The 20,200-nt window shown below is 45.3% G+C and overlaps 1 protein-coding gene across 3 annotated transcripts; it reads left to right on the top strand.

Moving 5' to 3' along the window:
• The first annotated feature begins 37 nt into the window (after positions 1–37).
• On the top strand, positions 38–19,565 carry PASK (PAS domain containing serine/threonine kinase). 3 transcript variants are annotated; one of them, XM_038146091.1, is made up of 17 exons: positions 38–169; positions 1,027–1,230; positions 1,930–2,159; positions 3,624–3,794; positions 5,122–5,262; positions 5,823–5,957; positions 6,621–6,905; positions 7,258–7,357; positions 8,844–9,018; positions 11,997–12,865; positions 13,518–13,699; positions 14,197–14,364; positions 15,119–15,244; positions 15,850–15,984; positions 17,376–17,575; positions 18,797–18,930; positions 19,165–19,565. In XM_038146091.1, exons 2-17 carry the CDS (start codon positions 1,068–1,070, stop codon positions 19,326–19,328), a joined length of 3,378 nt encoding a protein of 1,125 aa, XP_038002019.1. In that variant the 5' UTR covers positions 38–169; positions 1,027–1,067; the 3' UTR covers positions 19,329–19,565. The 3 variants fall into 3 exon arrangements, with proteins under 3 accessions (XP_038002019.1, XP_038002022.1, XP_038002020.1); XM_038146092.1 differs by lacking the exon at positions 38–169 and adding an exon at positions 338–447; XM_038146094.1 differs by lacking the exons at positions 17,376–17,575; positions 18,797–18,930; positions 19,165–19,565 and adding an exon at positions 17,008–17,355.
• Positions 19,566–20,200: the final 635 nt, after the last annotated feature.

The raw sequence follows: 20,200 nt of genomic DNA, 5'->3' as shown, positions 1-20,200 counted from the left end.
GTTGTAGTTCTCCGCAGGAGGCGGCCGGGACCCGCTTCCCCTCCGCCGGCGCCTGGAGCCGGACGCGTTACGCGCTGCCTTCGGCCTCGTCCTTCCGCCTACAAACCTTCGGGACGAACAGCTATCCCTCTGGGAAGGGCTTCACCCGCAGCCTCCCGCCCCGGAGCAGGTCGGCCGCGCTGCCCCGCGGAGCGCGGGCACCGCGTGTGGCGGCGGCGGCGGCGGCGGCGGGGCAGAGGAGGCCGGCGGGACCAACGAACCCCCGGGCCCTCGAGCTGTTTTGCCGCGCTGTTGTCCCATTTGCTCCTCTCCGTGCCGCTCTCGCAGCGCCTGTGCTCATTGGGTGCCGTGGCTGCGCGGTCCCGCCCGCCTCCCCTTCGCGCCCTCCGCCTGAGGCGGGCCGCCCTGAGGAGCCGCGGCCGTGACGGGAGCGCTTCGTCCCGACCGGTCCTGTCCCCTCCTGTCCTCTTCTTTCTTGCCCCGTCGCGGACCGCCCGTCCTATCCTGTCCCATCCTGTTCTGTAGTGTCCCCTCCCGTCCCGTCCTCTCCTGCCTTGTCCCGTCCCGGTGGGGGCCGCGGGGCCCTCCCTGTGTGGGAGGGAGGCAGGCTGCGCTGCACTCGATTCAAAACTGCGAGTGGCTTTCCAAATTACCCAAAGGTTTTGGTCTGGAAGCCAGCAGAAAGTGGGCAGGGTGCTGGCTGCGTGCTCAGCAGCTCTGACAGAAAGAAAAGTGGTGGCGGAGTCCTGTCGGTCACACGTGTCCTGCAGGAGCGCCTGGGTTGGAAGGGACCCAGAAGGATCACGGAACGCAACTTTCCAGTGAATAGTCCGCAGGGGGATGGAGCCCTCACCTGGGCAGGATGCCAAGCCAGCAGTCACCTCTTAATAGCCCCACAGAGCGGGACGCTCGGGAGTGAGCGTTTTGCTGTCGCTTACAGGGCTGTGGCTGGGTCGAGGGCATTGTCACCTGCCAGCGTCGGTCCCTGCTGCGGGCCTGACTCTGTGTCCTTTGATTCTCTTGCAGATGGTGGCTCCCTAGGCGTGGCTGGCGACCGGAGTGTGATCATGGCTTATAGCCCCTCTGAAGGGGCCCTTCTGTCTTCATCAGCAGGCTTAGTCCTTACTCAGTTGAATGACTCTGATATGCTAAGTAGATCCTTCCCCTGGGGCAGCAAAAGCAGGAGAAGTGGTCTCTCTGCGCTCTGTCAGCTTGGAGCATCGCTGCCTGGTGAGCACTCTGCGGTGAGACTGCGTTCCCGTGAAGCTTTTGGGCAGTTTCAGATCTTGCCCTTCCTCAAACCTAGAGATAACAGCAATATGTGCCTTCCAGGATGCACTCGTTCAGTGAGCACCTGAGCCATGGATTGGTGCCGGCTGGGAGAGCTTGTAGGGAAAGCATTGCTGGATGGGTGCTCACAGAACCTTTGAAATTTGTAGTGCAATCTCTAGGCACTTTGTAGCCTAGAGCATTGGTGTGGACTCAGGTATTTGTGTCCACGATGTGTATGGTGTCACAATGTCACATACTGTGAGCAGCTAATTAAGTGGCTTCCAACCAATGCAGGTTTTAATAAGGGCTTGAGCACTTACTGCAATTATTTAATGACTGTTTCATTTTTAATTGGAGAGATTTCAAAACATTTTGAAAACTGCTAAGTCAAAAATATAAGTTAGCTAGTCTGGTTAAAACTTATGAATGTTGGCAAGTTGTATGGGCTAAGTTTATGTGTTCCAGATTCAAAAAGATAAATTTATTAGAACACTTTCTGCTTTCTTTAGTTACACTGATTTTATTTGCTTTAAAAATCTAGAAGCATGCATTTTGGGATTGCTTGACAGTTGCTTCAGCTGACAGCTTTTTTTCCCTTTAATCCATTCCTCTGATACTCCTGTTACAGCAACATTGCTGACCTTTATGTTTTCACAGGGGAGAAGTGGAGCTCTTACTGTTTGTCTTCTCTGACAGCTCGTAACATTTGTACCAGCAAAACTGGTAACTCATGGGCTCAGTGGGATTCTGCCTCTCTCTCTGCTTCCTTTGGAAGTTCTTGCTCCTTTTTGCACCCCCCAGCTGGGGAGGAATCCAGCCAGCACCTCCCAGCTGCCGCACGCCACCCGAACCAAGCCATCTTCACCGTGGATGCCAGCACCACAGAGGTATCTGCAGCACACCCTGCAGCTCTAAGCTGCCCGTAGCTGGTAGGGATTGTATGAAAGCAGGCTAAAATGTCTGCTTTTCTCTTGTGTGTCTGCAGGTAATCGGGGTCATGAAGGCAGTCTGTAGTCTGCTCCAGCTCAGTAGTCTTCTAAAGGCTGATGAGTTCATTTCTGTTGCAGGTTGTAGTTAGCAAAATGCACAGAATAATCGCAGAAGAAAGGATCTGTTGAGTCTTTTCTCAAACAGGCCAGGGAGGTTGTGGTCTCCCCATTCCTGGAAACATTTAGCCAGGTTGGATAAGGCTTGGAGCACCCTGGGCTGGTGGAAGGTGTCCCTGCCCATGGCAGGGAGGGTGGAAGTGGATGCTCTTTGAGCTCCAACCCAAACCCTTCTGTCATTCAACGGTTCCATAAGAATGCAGCTGTGGAGTGACATGAGGGAAGAAAGGAAGAGCAGAATGTGCTTCAAGCCTTCTCTCTGTAAATTGCCAACCCTGCAATGTGTTTGTGGTGGCACAAGATTTCTTTATCTGCCCCAGTGAACATTTCATTTGCATTGGGAGGGAAAGAACATCTCTGTTCCTGTCCTGAGAATAATCTAAAATTGGGTCCTGTGCCCTTTAAAGGGCTGTGCCATGTTTTAGCTTGAACTGGCAGTTTGGGTTTGCCCGCTTTGAAGGCACTGAGTCCCAGCTTGCTGCACTGCACAGGCTGTTACTGTGGGTCTTCAGGGCAGTCTGGACTTGGTGAAGGGAAGGAGAGATCTTGACTCCATTTCAGAAGGCTGGTTTATTATATTATGATATATATTACATTAAAAAAGACCACACTATAACTATACTACAAAGAACAGAGAGAAAGATTCATCAGAAGGCGAGACAGGAATAGAAAGGAATGAATAACAAAGTTCTGTGACTCCCAGAGAGTCCCAGAGCTGCTGCCCCCTTGATTGGCCACCAAGTAGAAACATCCCACATTGACCAATCGAGGAAGCACCTGCTGCATTCCACAGCAGCAGATAACAAATTGTTCACACTTGAAGCTGAGGCCCTCTCAGCTTCTCAGGAGAAGAAAATCCTAGCAAAGGGATTTTCATAAAATATCACAACTACACACAGGCTGCAGTGTGCCAGTGCCTGGTGTGATCACTGCACGCCTCTGAGTTTGGATGCAATGTGTGGTCTGCCTGGGCTTTGCTCACAAATACAGTTTTGAAGTTTTGCTTCCGTGGATGTCATTGTTTACAGTTAAAAGAAAGCAGAAAACCTAAAAGGAAAGCAATGGCTCAAAACCTCTTAACCAAGAAGTTGTGTGGGCAAGGGATGTCCTAGAATAAGAATCTATAATGAACTCAGGATTGTAAAGGGATATTAGAACACATTAAAGCAACAACCTGAGGAGATGATGAGCTCTTAAAAATTGTTATGCTTTGTTTAGGTTTGCTTTTTTTCTGTTCTTTTCTAGATCCTAGTGGCCAATGACCAAGCTTGCAAGTTGCTTGGGTGCAGTAGTCAGGAACTCATTGGTCAAAAGCTGTCCCACTTGATATCCAAATCTGGCCAAGAGGCATGGGAAGCAGTGGGTGAGGAGTGCCTAGAGACTTCTCAATGTTCAACAGTGGCTTCAGGAGCTGTGGTATGTCAAATGTTCAAGGAAATGTTCTCCACCACATAAAGTGGTTTTGTAGGCTTTGGTTTGGGATTATATGTTTTTTTTTACATTTTCTATATAATTTCCTGATGTATTTAACTCCACGGGCCTTTGGCAATTGTGTCATTTGCAGCACTGTTTGGTTTAAGAGTCTGCAGGTGTGGGAATTCAAAGGGCAAGAGGTGATTTAAGGGGACACCTGTGAGAACTTTGCAGCTGTCAACACGTGGAGTCACTGTGAGATGATCCAATCAGAACTTAAAGGACATTAGATTTTTTACAAGTTACTTAACCAGGAAAAAGTATATAGTGGAAAATCCCCCAATTGTCTGGTCCTTAAAAATATATTTTAAATTATCTTACTTTGGTTTGTGCATGTTATAAAGGTTGAAGCCATCAAAATACCATGAAATGTCTGTGTCAAAGCACCTTAGTTAGTGCAAAAGAGTGGAATTGATATTTTGCCTAGAATGAGGTTATTTATAAGAGAGCTGCATGAGAAAATCTCCATATTATTTTCTTTTGCTGCTGTTGTGAGTTGCCACTAGAGAGTCCTTGGAAAATGAGCTCATATTCTTTCTGGTGTGTTATTTTTGAGCTGAAATTGTTGGTATCTCAGAGCCTTATCTTCCTGAATCCTCAGTTGGATATGGGGTGGGGCCAAAGATCTTAGTTTGATTCAGTGACAATTAAAATTAAATGTCTCACAAAGGCACTTAATCTAAGCTGTTCCAAATACTTTATAGGAGTCACTGTGTAAATCATAAACCCATTCTGTCAAGATAATATAAAAATCATAAAAGGCTTGGGATGAGCCTTGCAGGCTATAAGATAAATAAACATTTTCTGATCTGAGAAGAATCTTTTCCCGTAAGAAATTAAACTGCTGTTTTGGCAGCTGAAAGTAAGGACTGTGTTACTGATGGGGAGTGTTCATTAGCACCATGGGACATCCCTTAAATAGGACATCTCTGAGAGGCACTTCACACCGAATGCAAGGTGTTAGAGTGGTACATTTATTATTCTGAAGTCTTTATGTCTTTAGACTTCCTGAGGCCAGGAGACATGATACAAAAGTAACAACATTTTGTGCATTATTCTTAGACGTTTTAATCTCTGTATTAAAACTGTATAAAAATCTCTGTAATGAAATGTTTGTTCCCATAAAATACTAGTAAGTAGTCAAGAAATGGTGTTTTTCTAATAATGCCTGGGAAGTGTCTTGGCTCAGTATCTTACTCTTGTTTGAAATTTGTTCTAAGTAACCACAGTCATACTAAGTCATGTCTCCATTTCTGAATCTGGTGGGAAGGTGGATGTTATTGGCCACCTCAATGAGAAGATCCCTGTCTCAGTCTGGCTGAGGCAGATAAGAAACAAGGACACCCAGTGTTGTGTGGTTGTGCTGGAACCAGTGGAGAGACTTTCAGCTCGTGTCTCCTTCACAGCTGAGGTAAGTGTTTTCCTGACAATCAAACAAGATTGCAGTTTGTGAGAGTTTGTGTGGGAGTGGAAGGTGTCTGAAAGGCAGCAGGCACAGGTTGCTGTTTGTGAACACGGAGTGTGTCCATGGCAGGGGAAGCAGGGCTGTGCATGCAGGAACTGGGCATGAATCTCTGGTGAGGCTCACCCTGATGTGTTTGACAACTCATACAGAAATGCACTCTCTCTCCTCAGGGCACATCTTATCCTTGAGCAGTGTTGGTTTGGCAGGGGGTTGCTTCTTTGGGGCATGGATGTCCTTGTGAAGGGATCATCTGGCTGGGGAGCAGTTCTGTGAGGAGCACTGGACACCTCTGCCTCTCTCCTGGGCAAGGGGCAGGCTCCCTGCCCAGTGATATGGGAATATTGGTTTATGCTGGGTCTGCTTTTGCTGAGTGAGCTGTGTCCACCAAAGGACTGCAGAAATTTCCTGCCACTGCTCAGGCAACTGCAGAAACCATTGTCAAAGCACTGAGTGGACTGTGGCTAAAATGTTACAATTTTAACAATCCTGTAAATTTTCCTTCCCAGGGAAACATTACATCCTGTGATCTCCTTTATGCTCATCTCCATGGCTACCCAACGTCAGAAGCAGTAATTGGACTCCACATAAAGGACCTGATTCCTTCTGTGCAGATCCCTCCTCTAGGCAAAAAAATCCCAAAGGTATAGTACGAGCACCAACCTCATTCTTGCCTAGCCTTCCCATTTGGAGTGCATGCTGCTTTCCCTCCTTACATAACAGAAGAAAGCCTTTTCAGAGGGAAGCCTGATTCCCCTGCAGAAGGGTAGGCTGCCTTTTTGTGGAGCTGCTGTCTGAAGAGTTCCTAACCTGGATGAGACCATGCCCTGACCTCTCACTGCAATCTTCCCTGGTCAAAGACAGTTTTCTCCAGTCCTGGCTTTGTGAGACACCGTGCTGTCTCTGTAAGCTTTTTAAGATTCCTTTTAATTCTTTGGCCCATTTCAATCATGTCTGTCTGAGGAGTGAAAGAATACCCAGGTCTTGCAAATGCCATGAAAAGGGCAGATAGGGAGTTGAAGGAGGCCTTTTTATTAATGCCTAATTTGTTGAAAAGATCAGCATAGACTGGCCTTCATCTTCAGGGGATTTATTTAGTAGTTCAACACTGGATTCCAAATCCTTAAAAAAACCAGATGATGTTCATTTTGATACTCACAAGATTGGTTCCTTTTCTTTTCCTGCCCCTTTTCCCTCAGAATTCCTGTGTCATTTTATACAAACAATGCAACAAACCCAAAACATTTGGTCAGTTAGAGGTTTTCTGTTTGAGTTTTGTTTGCTTGGGTTCTTTTGCTTTGATTCAGAGCCTCAGGATCCAGCGAGCTGCAGGCCGGTGCAGAGAGGGCACCATGTTTCCTCTCAGTTTAAAGCTGGAAGTCAGCCATCTGGAGGAGGAGCACGCAGTGCAGAAAGATGAGATTCCACAGGCAGAAGGCTCTCTCCCAGGCTATCAGTACTCTGCTACAGTTGTGGTTTTCTCCACCATCAGTGGTCTGATCACTGTCCGGTCAGATGGAATCATCTGTGGCATCATGGATAGTTTTGCTTTAATGCTCTTTGGCTATGAGAAGAAAGATCTGTTGGGAAAGGTAAGATAAGTTCATATCCTCCCAGGAGACTGATACATGTGGCAGCATACCCACTGGAATTGTGAAGCTGTTTTACACTCCTTGCCCTCACAAAACCCCTGTGTTCCACATTTGGTGAGTGAGCTGTGGGGTGACATGAGAACTCCCGTGCTGGAATTGCTGAGACTTGCAGTGCTGAGGAGCTGCTATGGATTTCAAGTGGCCCAAAGCAAGCTGCACAGTTCTGTGTTTTCCATTGGTCGTGTGGATCACTTCTGCCCGGCTGTCCATGAGAATCGGGTTCACAGACAGGGATTGTCAGCCTTTCTGTGAGAGTTGGCTTAGCTTTATAAGGTTTTGCTCTTTGTTTTAGAACATTACATTCCTGATCCCTGGTTTCTATAACAACATGGAAAGAGGCAGTGGCTGCTCTTTGCCTTCACCTCCTCTGGATGATCCCACAGGCACAGAAGGTGAGTGCCTTTTTGAAGGGGTCAGTGCCTGCCATACAGCTGGCTGTGGCTGCTGTAACCAGGGGGGAATGAGCAGAGACATGAGGTTCACCCACAAAAAAGAGAACACTCTTCATAAAAGCAATGCCCCTCCGTGCAGTTTTAAAATCAGGTTTCCACTATAACCTCAGGTAAAGAGAATTGTTCACCTGAGATTGGGCTTCTCTCTTTGTTGCCAAGAAGATAAAACTGAATATCCAATTTGGAAATTACAGTGAGAATAGAGAACGCTTTGTACTTAACAAGCACTTCCCCCCCACTCCCTTCCTCCCTCCCCTGCTAGGACCCTGTGGTATTTTAAAATGTGTAAAATATAACTTTTGTGACTGTATTGCAGTAGAACTGTAGCTACTTAGGATTAATATTTTAAGGGAAAAATCGAATATTCTGAATTGGCTTGTGCTGCTGGCTAACAGTCAATGTTATGGTTGCTGTATTCCAATCAGGGAGGCATCACACATTCCTCTGATGCAGTTTGCATCAGAATTTACCAAAATGTTACTTCTCTGAACACAGCACGAATAAACAGAAGCAAAGAAGCCTCATGTTTCCATATCTGTCTTTTCCAGCCAGCTCTGCCCAACACAGAGAACATCAGCAAGTTCATCCATATCACATTTTAAGCTGGTTTTGTCTCCTTTTTTCCCCTATTTTTATTTCTCTTTGCTTAGAAATGCAGGTCTGTGCTGAAACCAATGCAGCCCACTGGAACAAAGAAGAGTTAGTAGACAGTGTGCAATTTCTTAGGTAATTCTTTGATGAAATGATGCCCCTAATCTAGGAGTAGTTCAGTTCTTCAGTGAGGAAGCATTGTTGGCACTTAGCTGTTACTAATTAAACATTGTTCTAGATTCAAATCGAGATTTGTTCACTCATTACCTTCTTCTGCAGCAATAATTCTTGGTTTACTTCATCTTCCAAACTCATGTTTTTCTTCTGATCTGTTGTCACTGAGGAAGCAAAGACCTTTATTTCCTCTTCTTTCAAACACGTTTATAACTCTTTTTTTTATCTTACAGCTTCAGTGAGTTACATAAATCCAGTCCAAACCTTTCCATTGTATGGGTTTGGAACAGGCTGTGTATGTGTGGTTTGAAGTTGTTTTTTTTTTAATGCTGCTGCTGTGTGATCATTTTAATTTCAGCCTCATTACGTTATTGGCATTTCTTTAGGCCTCTGAACTTCAAGTAGCTAACATGTGATACCAATATCTGCCCAAGAGCTTTGCTAGGAAAGCAAATTTTGGCTGCCCTAAAACATGTGGTATTTTAAAGTAGAGTGGAATGCTTGTATTTTGACTGTTTTGCCTCAATCAAGCCTTTTATACTCAGTTCCTTAGGGAAAAGACAGACCAATGCAGTTCCAAGTTTATTTTTAATCCCTGTAGCCTCTAAAGCCTAAATATAAAAGTTTAAATTGGTGTGGTTTTGTTTCCTGTTTGGTACAGAAAGCAGCTTCTTGGCTGCATCTTCAGCACACCTTCTGTCAAGAGATGAAGAGCAGAAATTGGAGCAACAACACGAAGATGACAAATTAATACATGATGAGAATAAACAGAAGAATGGGACCAGTTTCTTTTCTCCTCTCTCACCTCCTGAAGCAGCATCCACCCCCAGTAATAGGTAGGCATTTCACAAACTGCATATTCACTTGGGATAATGAAGAACTGTGATGGCAATCACCAGCAAAAGCTGATTTTTTCACCTGTTTGATGTCTGTGGGAAGGTGTAGCAAGAGCTTTCCGTGCTTTGCTGTCTTTAGAATCTGAGTGCTGTTTGCAAGACAGGCTGAGCTGTCCCTGCCTTAGGTTTTTATTTTTATCTGCACAAGCTACCATTGTAAAATTACAGAAAATCCAGCTCTAAAGGGGACCAAATGTTTCATCCAGACTAAGGTAATTAGGCTCACTAATCATAAATAGTGGATGTTTATCTCCTTCCAGCTGGTGTTGCACTGAAGTCAGGTTACCTGGAGGGAATTCTAAGTGTTATTCCTTCTGGTGTTTGGCATAACTGTCAGGCCATCCACTAAAACAGGGTACTGTGTTCCTGAAGTCCAGACATTTTTTTCTTGTACATTTCCAGGTATTTTTCCTGTTACAGGGTTATAAATTCTGTAGAAGTACATGTCTGATGCTCATGGCCTACCTTAAGTCCAATTTTAAGCCTTCCACATTAACAATTCTAGCTACAACTCTGCTACAGTTGTGGTTTTCTCCACCACAGCAAATATTTATTGTCCACTTTAAGGTATAAACTATTACAGGTCTTGCTGCTTTTTAAAGTGGCTGATAGTATCTTTTTTTGGTACTCTCCTGGTTTACATCTCTCATATCACACTTGTGAGTAAGGACTGTAAGTGCTCTGCTTCATTGTTTTTCTGTGCTGCATTTTTACTAAGGGAAATGTTTGCAAAATACTTTGTGCCATGGATGGATTGTTAAAGGTACAGTTCTGCATTTATTTATTTCTTATGTATTTATGTGAACTCTATAAAGCTGTATTAAGCTTTTGTGTTTTCCCTGTTAGAGATTTTTTTGAACATGGTATAATGCTGGAGATCAACAAGTATTTTAAGCAAACACTTTAGGTGGATAACAAGGTTTGAAATGTGGTCATTTTAAAAATCATCACACAAATGACCCGATGTAGATATTCTGCATACTTCCTAAACAGTTCTAATTGATTTAGTCTAAAATATTACAGGCTGCTGGGCAATAGCTGTTTTTTCAGGGCTTGGGTTTCTGTCAAAGCATATCTCCAAACCCTGATGGATGGAGACATCCATCTCCTGTTGGACAGACAAGGGAACTTCTGTTTTCAGGACTGGAAGCATCCTGCTGAGGCCTGAACAACAAGCCTAAGCACCAACCTGACTTACAGGATGAATCCTGAGCATGATGTTATTAATGCCATCAAAGTTCTTTAGTTAAAATTAAATGATCAAAACATTCATGTTAGTTGTTCTTAATGCCAGACCTGCTGTTGTAGAGACATTTGCATAACCTTGTGTGAGGCATATTAAGAAATTGTCCCAACAGATATCCCTGGAGGCTTGTTAGTAGAATATTTTAGGCAAAACCCTCTCAGCCCTGGCCCTGGCTGGTTGAGAAGTGGGCCATCAGAACCAGATTGTTTTCTGCACAAGAATTAATTTGGACTGTTTGATTTGGGCCTAGAAAGTTGGACCCCTTTTTTTTTGGCAAACTTGAGGACCTCACCTACAAGTGGATGCACTGCATGGGATTTTCCCAATTGCTGGGAAGGGTTCTTCAGGTCCTCACTGAAAAAAGGCACTTCCCAGCAGTTGCAGACTCTGGATGATGGTGAAGTGTTTAGGCAATTGGTGATGGATCTTTCTCAATCACTTTTCTTTCTCCTGTAGTAAGGATTAGATGCATTACCTTGCTTATTTTTGCTTGTGGCTGAAGCTGAGTGGGTAATAACCTTATTGTTTTATCAAATGTATCCTTTTACTTCTGCGTTGCCTCAATATGAATAGTAAAATCAGACCATTCTTTCCACTGGTGTCTGTGCCCATTGCATCACCCCCATCAACTGGCAGAACGCCTCCCATGTGTATTAGGGTTTTTTTTGTGGTGGTAAATGGTTTATGATTTATATTTAGAAATTAAGCTAGAGAAGGAAATTATCCGTAGGGAAAGAGTGCCAGTCGAGTGTACCTGCTCTTCTTTGGTAAATTTGTCAGGGTTTTGTGTGCCTGTGCAAACAGTTTTCTGCCTTTTGCTTTTAAACTTGAAATGAATCTATTGGTGCAGGTTTTAAAGAGTGACCGTATTTAAATGGGTATTATACAGTAGGACAGTGTTCTTGTTTTGTGATCATGATGTTGCTGATAACTTTGAGTCTTTGCACTGAGGACAGCCTTGCTGCAGATGGGCTCTCAGCCCACCAGAGCCTTATCCCAAGAGCTGCCTTGATACCATCAGAGCAGGGGCACAGTGTAGGACAGTGGAAACTTCAGGATCAAATAATAATTCTCAAAAGATGCTCTCTGCAAGGCTCTCTCACACATCACCTGACTCACAACTGTGGGATTTAGGTCAGAACTTGGAGGCTGCAGAGAGAAGCAGTCAGAGTGCAGGATCTCCTGCAGTAACTGGGAAGCAGAGTGCAGGATCTCCTGCAGTAACTGGGAAGCAGAGTGCAGGATCTCCTGCAGTAACTGGGAAGCAGAGTGCAGGATCTCCTGCAGTAACTGGGAAGCAGAGTGCAGGATCTCCTGCAGTAACTGGGAAGCAGTCACAGTGCAGGATCTCCTGCAGTAACTGGGAAGCAGAGTGCAGGATCTCCTGCAGTAACTGGGAAGCAGTCACAGTGCAGGATCTCCTGCAGTAACTGGGAAGCAGAGTGCAGGATCTCCTGCAGTAACTGGGAAGCAGTCACAGTGCAGGATCTCCTGCAGTAACTGGGAAGCAGAGTGCAGGATCTCCTGCAGTAACTGGGAAGCAGTCACAGTGCAGGATCTCCTGCAGTAACTGGGAAGCAGTCACAGTGCAGGATCTCCTGCAGTAGCTGTGAAGCAGTCACAGTGCAGGATCTCCTGCAGTAACTGTTGCCTGGTTTCCTGTTTGTTCCAGACTGGAATTCAGTCTCAGTGCAGCAGCCTGTGACCCAGTGCAGCTGCCTTCTGAAGCCACCTGGAACTCACCTGGAACACCAACAGTGGATGAGCCATGGCCCGGGACAGCTCTGAACTGCAGACAAGACTTGAAAAGCCACACGGTTGCAGGGCAGGTGTCAAAAACAAACTCGATGTGTGATGCAAAACATTCCAGCCTGGAGCATATTGCTGTTGAGAACTGCCTGCTAAGTGATCCTTCAACCTTCTTTGCATGTGAAAGAAACAGCGGCTGTGATGTTTGCTCAGGAAATAAACCAGGCTGCAGTGCTTCTGCACCAGGAGCTGCCACAGCCTCTGAAGATGTGAAAGAATCTGAACTGAACTGTGTTTGCTCTGCTCTTGAGGTACTGGGACTGAATGCTGCTGTCAAGGGGAACTCAGACACTCGTTTAGGTGTTACTGCAGCTCTGGCCAGAGGATGTTGCTCTGATGCAGTGGACTCCAATGGGCTAACTGAGACCAATGGTGCCTTTTCCACTCATCAGGGAAAGCAGCTGCTGAGTGGTGCTGCCACAGAAGCTGATGCTGGATGGCTGGCCTCCAGAAGGCATTTACAAAACTCTGAGGAATCCTCCAAAGCATTTCCTGAGAAACCTGAAACCCTTTCAGAAACGGTGGGGGACAAGTCTCACAGAAATCCCCTGAAAAGCAAAGCTAGGCCTGAAGAACACTGTCAGTTCCTCAGGCAGCAAAATATGGAGATCAAAGTAACGTCCACCCCAGTGAAACAAGAAGGCAGGCTAAATCCAGCAGCTCCTTTGACCTGGAAGATTCTGGAAGGCAGCTACATTGGGAATTGCCGTCACAGAGATGGCTCACAATTCAGTAAGTGAAACCTTGTCCCCTTTCCAAAAATTGGGGTGCTCTTTTTCACCCACAGTCTTGCAGAATGCAGACAGTTCTGGTAAGAAGCTCACAGTGGAGAGGAAGGAAGAAGCATCCAGAAGAAAAAAGTTATATTTAAGTCTACCCAGAGGGTATCAGAAAAGGAGGTGATATAAAAGACAAAGTTGGTAAGAAATTAATTTCTACTGAAAAGTCACAAATACTCTCAAACCACAATTAAAAAAAATGTGAACCTGATAACTTTTTCTGAGCAGAAAATACAAACTCCACTGTAAAACTGTAAATTGAAATTGTATAATGGAATTTGTTTCATTCACTCCTTCAGCTGCATTCAGTGGCTTATTGAACAAAATCCCTGGTTTTATGTAATCTAGAATAACAGTGTGAAATGAATAATCACAATTGGACACTGACAAGTCTCTGTTGGATTGGGAACTCTGGGGGTAGCTGATAGGTACCTCCAGAACAGCTGTGCTGGTGTCAGTCCCTCTGGTGATTCTTTACTGAGCAGCTGTTCCCCAAATCCTGCACTTTTTGTCAAGAGCTCTGAATTTTGTCCTGGAACATCTACGGTCTTGTTCAACACTAAAGTTACATTCTACCATTTTCATTTCCTCCCCTGTTTCTCCAGGCATACTCTTTGAGGTGAAATGTGCAGAGCTGCAGGATCCCACTGTACTTTTCTGTGTCTGGGTGGTGAAAGACATTTCACAGAGCCAAAAAGAAGCTGTAGCAAAGACTCAGCATTTGCTTGCCAGCCTGGCAAACTCTTCCCAGTCTGTTTCTGATCTTTCTACTAAAAGTCTTGGAGAAGTAAGAAATCCTACCTTTGAATATTGAGCATTTCTCTCTTTGTTTGACTGTTAAGCTGAAGCTGAAGTGAAGAAGATTTTCAAATTAATGACATGAGTTGGTGGGGTGGATGTTGCTGTTTCTTTTTTTAAAATATACTGAAACAAAATCTCAATTGCTATTTTGTAACACTTCTGGTGTGGCTCTTAATGTAGTTACCTTTCCAGCCTGAACAGTTCCAAACTGCAGGAAACTCACTATCATATATATATATATATATATATATATATATATATATATATATATATATATATATATAAACATATACACACATATATATATACGTACATACATATATATATATATATAGAGCAGTTCTCACAATCAGAACCAAATATTTCTCATTTTATCTATTCTTGCAGATGTGCATGTTCTTTTCAGTATTTATTCATTTTATAAGTGTGATTCTGTGGCTGGTCATTTTTTGCTGCTATTGTCACCTATATATCTGTACTTAGGCCATCAGATCAGCTTCACTTTTCAACAATTCCCAAAGAGCTGAAGATCTGGAAGGATTGAGAGCATGTGAGGGAGAATATGCAAAAAATTACAACACTCTCAATCTCATTGGCAAAGGCTCTTTTGGCTTTGTCTGGAGTGCCAGGAGCAAGAAAGATCAGCAGGAGGTGAAGTATTTCTTGTTGCTCTATTTCAATGATAATTTAGGATGAAAACTGCAAGGTTAGAGCATTCACATTCTGTTACCATTATACTGTCAAAAGCTTCTCTTGGGTACTTTGGGGTTTGGTTTTGTTTAAACAGAAATCTGTAATGGAAGCAGGATAGCAAGACATTTGCATTGATGTTGTGTATAAATGTTACCTGAGACAACAGGTGCAGAATGAGTTCATGAACTAATGAATGCAGCTAACTGAACCTGCTGAAAGAAGCAGACATTAATCTGAACAGAATTATAGGTTTTAGTCACTAAAGAGAATGGCAAACCTCAAAATCTGTATTGTGCCATGACTCAAGAATGGGGAGTCGATGTGTGGAGATGATGGCACCTCCTCTTTTTCAGGAGAAGTATTCTGGGTGCTCAGAGGGCCAGTTCTGGTGTTTGTCTTGCATGGATGTTCAGTGCTCTTTCCTTCCACTGCACCCATGTGCTGTAACTGGTTGATAAGAGAGCTGCCCTGCCAAAGCCTTTGGAATTCAGAGCAGCAATAAATTTATTCCATTTATTATTTATGTGTATCATTTAGCTCCTAGGACTAAATTAATTTAAACACATTCAAATATACTCTAATAAGCTTTCCACATGGGGTTACTTCCATGCCTCCAGTAATATGAGGCACTGACAGATTTCCTGGAAATTAATTTACCTGACACTCCAAGCCCTGCTTTGGCAGATGATGCTGAATGCTGTTGTCTGTGTAGGTTATTGTAAAGTTCATCTGGAAGGAGAGGGTGCTGGAGGACTGCTGGGTGGATGATCCTGACCTGGGAAGGGTCACTCAAGAAATTGCAATCCTGCAGAAGCTGCAGCACCCCAACATCGTTAAGGTACAGTGGCTGGGAATTGATGCAGTTTGCACTGCACCGGGTGATTTGTTTGCATCCTGGGTGTCTGGTGTTCCTCTTCAGGAGTGAAGTGTCCTCTACCGAATCTGTCCTTTCAGGAGAGAAAGGAACCTGTTTATCCTGCTTTGTTTTGGAGGGTGTGTCACAGCAGATTGTTGCTTGCTTCCACACTTTTACCCCAAAGTGATCTGAAGATGTGATTCTTAACAGAAAAAAAAGCTATTTCAAGATAAGATGCATATCTTGGAAGTGTGATGTCACATCTGAACATGTTCAGTAAATAATCTGGACATATCTGGTTTCATACTCTTTGTTTTGAGGTTGCTGGTTTTGGTTTTGGAATTGTTGGTGGTTGGTTGGTTGGTTGGTTGGTTTTTTTGCTTCAGAAAGAATTCCTCTCAGATTTAATTCTGCTCCCAGTTTTAATTCTGTACTCATTTCAAGAAACATTTGTGCTTAGTGAAATGGGACTTCAAAGATTACAATATACACTAATTAAATCTCCAAGAGGAGAACAGTCTTTTTTTTTCCAAAAAAGGCAATTTTTGAGGATGAAGCACATGATGAAACAGGTGTTTTATTTATAGGTGCTGGATGTATTTGAAAATGAATGCTTCTTCCAGTTGGTGATGGAAAAGCATGGATCTGGTCTGGACCTCTTTGCATTTATTGATAATCAGCCCAACTTGGATGAGCCATTAGCAAGTTACATATTCAGACAGGTGAGAGCAGAATTGCTACATGCAGGTGAGAATTGGTTGATGTAAGAACCAGGGTTCTGTTCCACTTCATACTGGCTGATAACTGGCACTGGAGTTGTGCTCAACGCTTGCAGAACCTTTCCTCACCATTCTGCAGGGCTGATTGAGGTGCTGCCTGCAGGAACCTTGTTAAGGTTTACACAGAAACAACAAAAAAGCCTTTCCAGGCCCTTCCTGCCTGTGAGGGTTTCCTGTGGAGCCTCAGCTGTTACCAGCACAGCTCAAAGCCCCTGTCACCCAGACTCTTCCTGTAGCACTCACATTTCCTCTGAGGGAGGAGGAAAACTCACAGAAGCTGCCCCAAGCCTGCAAAAAGCCACGGTTTCACTTACTTCAGTGCTTAGTTTAGATTGGTAACAGGAATAAAGGGCTCTGCTCTTTAAATCAAGAAATTATATTGGATTTTAAGGTGGCATAATGCAAAGGAACTCAGGGTAGTTTCCCATGAGTCAGGAGCTTGCCTGAGAGCTGAATTGTCCTTTGGTTGGTGAGTTAACCACAGCAGCAGTCCCCAGGTAATTTCCCCTCACAGGTTTGGAGTGAATCCCTTGCTCCAGGGTGTGCAGGAATTGCTGTGCATGTGGTAAACCCCACACACACACCCTTGCTGTGCCCACCCTGCCCTCGCCTGATGGGGTGCTGATGGAAGATGGGAGCCAAAGGTGTCCCTTTAGCCTTGTGAGGGATCAGCCCTTTCCTCAACCCAGCCTGGGGTTTCTAAGGCTGAATTATTCCCTCAGATCTGCGCTGCATTTCTCCGCAGAGGCAGATTTGTATTATAAATAGAAACTTTTCTCCCTCAGCCATCTGCTTTTCTCGTTCAAAACATTGTAGGAGTCAGGGTCATCTCCAAGGTGATATCATTCTCATTTTATCCGTAATTATGGCATTAAAGCATGAATCGTGCAGGAAAAAGAATGGGGTTTAGGAGTGACTATGTTATTTATACCAAACTTGGCTCTCAACTGCTTTGTCATCCTGCAGCATGGGAGGCACACAGTAATATCCTTCTGGAGAAACCAAAGGACCCTCCAAATGAAGCTGGGATAAAAATAGAGTAACTTGCAGGATTGTAGCAGTGAGCTCCAGTGCTCTCAAGCACATCCTGACTGCAGCATCCCCTCCTCCTGCACATCTGCGAGATGAAAGCAGCAAAGGCTCTTTGAAGTGTCTCTTCCAGGAGCACTGCAGCAGTGATGACAGGCAGGCCTGAGGCCATTTCAGTTACCATCATCAGGATGTATGTCTTGTTTAGGCAGTGTCAAAACAAGCCAAAATGGGAAAGTTGTGATGCTACATCAATTATTCAGGGGCTCTGTGTAGTAACACCTAGTTCCTTCTGTCTCTTCCAGCTTGTATCAGCTGTTGGGTATCTCCACTGTAGGAACATCCTTCACAGAGATATCAAGGATGAAAATATTGTCATTGCTGAAGATTTCACAGTTAAATTAGTGGATTTTGGTTCAGCTGCCTACCTGGAACCTGGGAAATTATTTTATACCTTCTGTGGGACAATTGAATACTGCTCACCGGAAGTGCTCTCTGGCAAACCGTATGTCACCCTCTGAAAAGTCATTTTTGTGCCATCACACCAAAAATAACCCTTGTGGGCAGGGCTGGAGCAGAAGGCAAGCTGCTGTGCCATTGGAATGCTGCTAGAGTATGCAACCACAGGAAATGCAGCGAGATTTAAGGCGCTGCAGTGGCAGAAATCACTGTGAAGGTCTGAGTGCAGACAAAGTAGGGCACTCTAGTGGCAGAAATCAAGTTGTAAAAGCTTGAATATGTACAAAGGTGTTTCTAAAAGTGTCGTCAGGCTCTCTCTAGCAAAAGCTGCTCTTTCAGAGAGGTGGAGTAAGCAGGTATTGCTGTTGATTGCACGTCTGTGCTTTGTATCCTCCCACTCTCATCCTCTCTTTTCTCATTTCTACATGCTTCCCTCTCTTTGCATTTTTGCAGTTTGATCCTTGTTCATCTCCCCAGTGGTTTTTGTACTCCTTGGGACTCGAGGATTCTTCCCTCGCAGCCTCTCTTGCTGCTGTTTTGGATGTGCTGCCTAAATCTTGGCTCTCTTCCCTCTCCTCTCCCTCTCCAAGGGCTCTGTACCTGGCAGTGGGGCTCTCGTAGCTGCTCCACAAGGAAGCCTCCCCAGCACAGGGGTGGCTCTGCTGTGATTGTACATGCCTGGATGGATCTTGCTCCTGCTTCACAGCTCTTTCCATGAGTCCTCCTCCTAAAGCTGTGGGGGGAGAAGCAATGCAAGGAGGAGAGGAAATTGCTGCTGGGAATGAGATGAAAGGTGAAGCAGCTCTGCCCTGGGAGTTCCACCTCTTACTGTGTGAAGGAGCTGGCGTGTTTTCTCAGATGGAATTGAGATGGTTAATAGTTTTTTCCAAATAACTTTTGTTTTGAAAGGGCTGGGAGGATATGTTTGCTCTTGCAGTTAAATATTTACTTGACAGTTTTGGCTGATGATGAAGAAGGTGGAGGGGTAAGTTCTTGTCACCAGCTTACGTGCGTGGAAGTCTGGGTGCATGTTACACCTCATACTCATCAACAGAAACTGGCTGCCTGTTCTGTGGTTGGTTTTATTTCCTGGAGAAGGATCATGCAGACTCCTCAAACACATGAGAACCTTCTTAGAATTCCCACAAACTTCCTATGTTACAATAAAAACTGGAAGCAAGGGCTTTCAAGGCCCTTGCTTTTGCCTTTCTTTAGTATATAGCTCTGTAGTTGCAATCTGAGTCTAAGCAGGCTTCTCTCTGCACAGGTACCATGGCCCTGAGCTGGAGATGTGGTCACTTGGCATCACCCTTTACACGCTGGTGCTTGGGGAGAATCCCTTCTGTGAGCTGGAGGAGGCCTTGGCGGCTGTCCTGAGTCCTCCTCGCCCTGTGTCAGAAGGTGAGCTCTTCCCATTTGCTCTTCAAAAGGAGCAGATCTCCTAGGAAAGTATAAGCAGTGTTTTTTCACCTGAAATAAAGGGGAGGACTGAAAAAATGTGTTCTGTGATGGTTTGGAAAGCTGCTCAGTGCAGCAGAGTGTGGGAGATTGGTCATTCTTTGAGCACAGACTGTATCTCTCACTCCCAACGTGCCTGAATCCCAGCCTGAGCCGTGCTCTGCTGTCTCTGCTCAGGTCTCATGGATCTGCTGGCCGGGCTCCTGCACCCCGTTCCGGAGCAGCGCATGACCCTCGCCAGGCTGGCAGAGGCTCCCTGGCTGCGCCAGCCCGTGAACCTGGCAGATTACACCTGGCAAGAGGTGTTTGCCTCTGCTGAGCCAGCTGACACCTCGCTCTAAAGGCTTCTTCATCCAGGAACGACTGAGCTCTCTTAGCAGGATGGGTGCCACTGGAAGGTGACCTGCTGATACCCACATACACTCCGTTTATTACTGTTCTTACCCAGGACATCTTTCAAAGATGTGAGGCCAAGATTTTAATGTTGTTTAAATTGTTCATAACTTGGAAAATATTTTTATTGCCTGGTTTTACTTTTTATATGTAGTTTATATATTTTTCTAAATGAATAAATGAATGATAACATGTCTGTTGGTTTTCTGGAGTATGTGTGCACAAAGGAAACTAAATCCAGACATGCAATTGTGTGATTTGGTCGGGAGGGGTGGGTTGGTAGTGTCCCTTTTTTTTAATACCAGTGTCCTGTCTATATTCAGGAAAACAGACCTCGGTTTTGATGAGACAGAGATATTGGGACGAAAAAACAGACTCAATAAAGAGAACTTGGTCGAGACATGGGTAACAGGAACTTTTGGGGTACAGGTCAGCCGGGGTCAGGCTGCTTGGGAGGAAGGCAGCGGTTTGGCCGGCTGCTGCAGCTCTGCAGAGAAGCAACAGGACTCGGCTTAATTACTAATTAGCTTTGAATCCAGCTTTGGACTCTGCTATCTCCAACAACTTGCCCTCACCAGCGTTCTGTAGCACCGTGCTCTGGCGGGGATCGGCTCTGCGGGCATCGGAGCGGGCGAGGCGCTCTGCCCGCGCTCTGCCCAGGGCACCGAGCCGCTCCTGCCCGGCGTGCGCCAGCCCTGCGCGCCCGGAGAGCCGTGCCCGGCTCGCACCCCGCCCCTTCTCCCGGCTCCCGGGGCGGGACCGCGGCCGCTCCGGGCCGGGGCGGAGCGGGCCGGGCCGGGCCCCTCCTCGCGGCCACGGC

The sequence above is a fragment of the Motacilla alba genome, chromosome 9 (genome assembly GCF_015832195.1).
Source record: "Motacilla alba alba isolate MOTALB_02 chromosome 9, Motacilla_alba_V1.0_pri, whole genome shotgun sequence".
Classification (NCBI taxonomy): Eukaryota; Metazoa; Chordata; class Aves; order Passeriformes; family Motacillidae; genus Motacilla; species Motacilla alba.
Note: the sequence above shows the minus strand (reverse complement) of the source record. Positions and strands in the feature narration are given on the sequence as shown.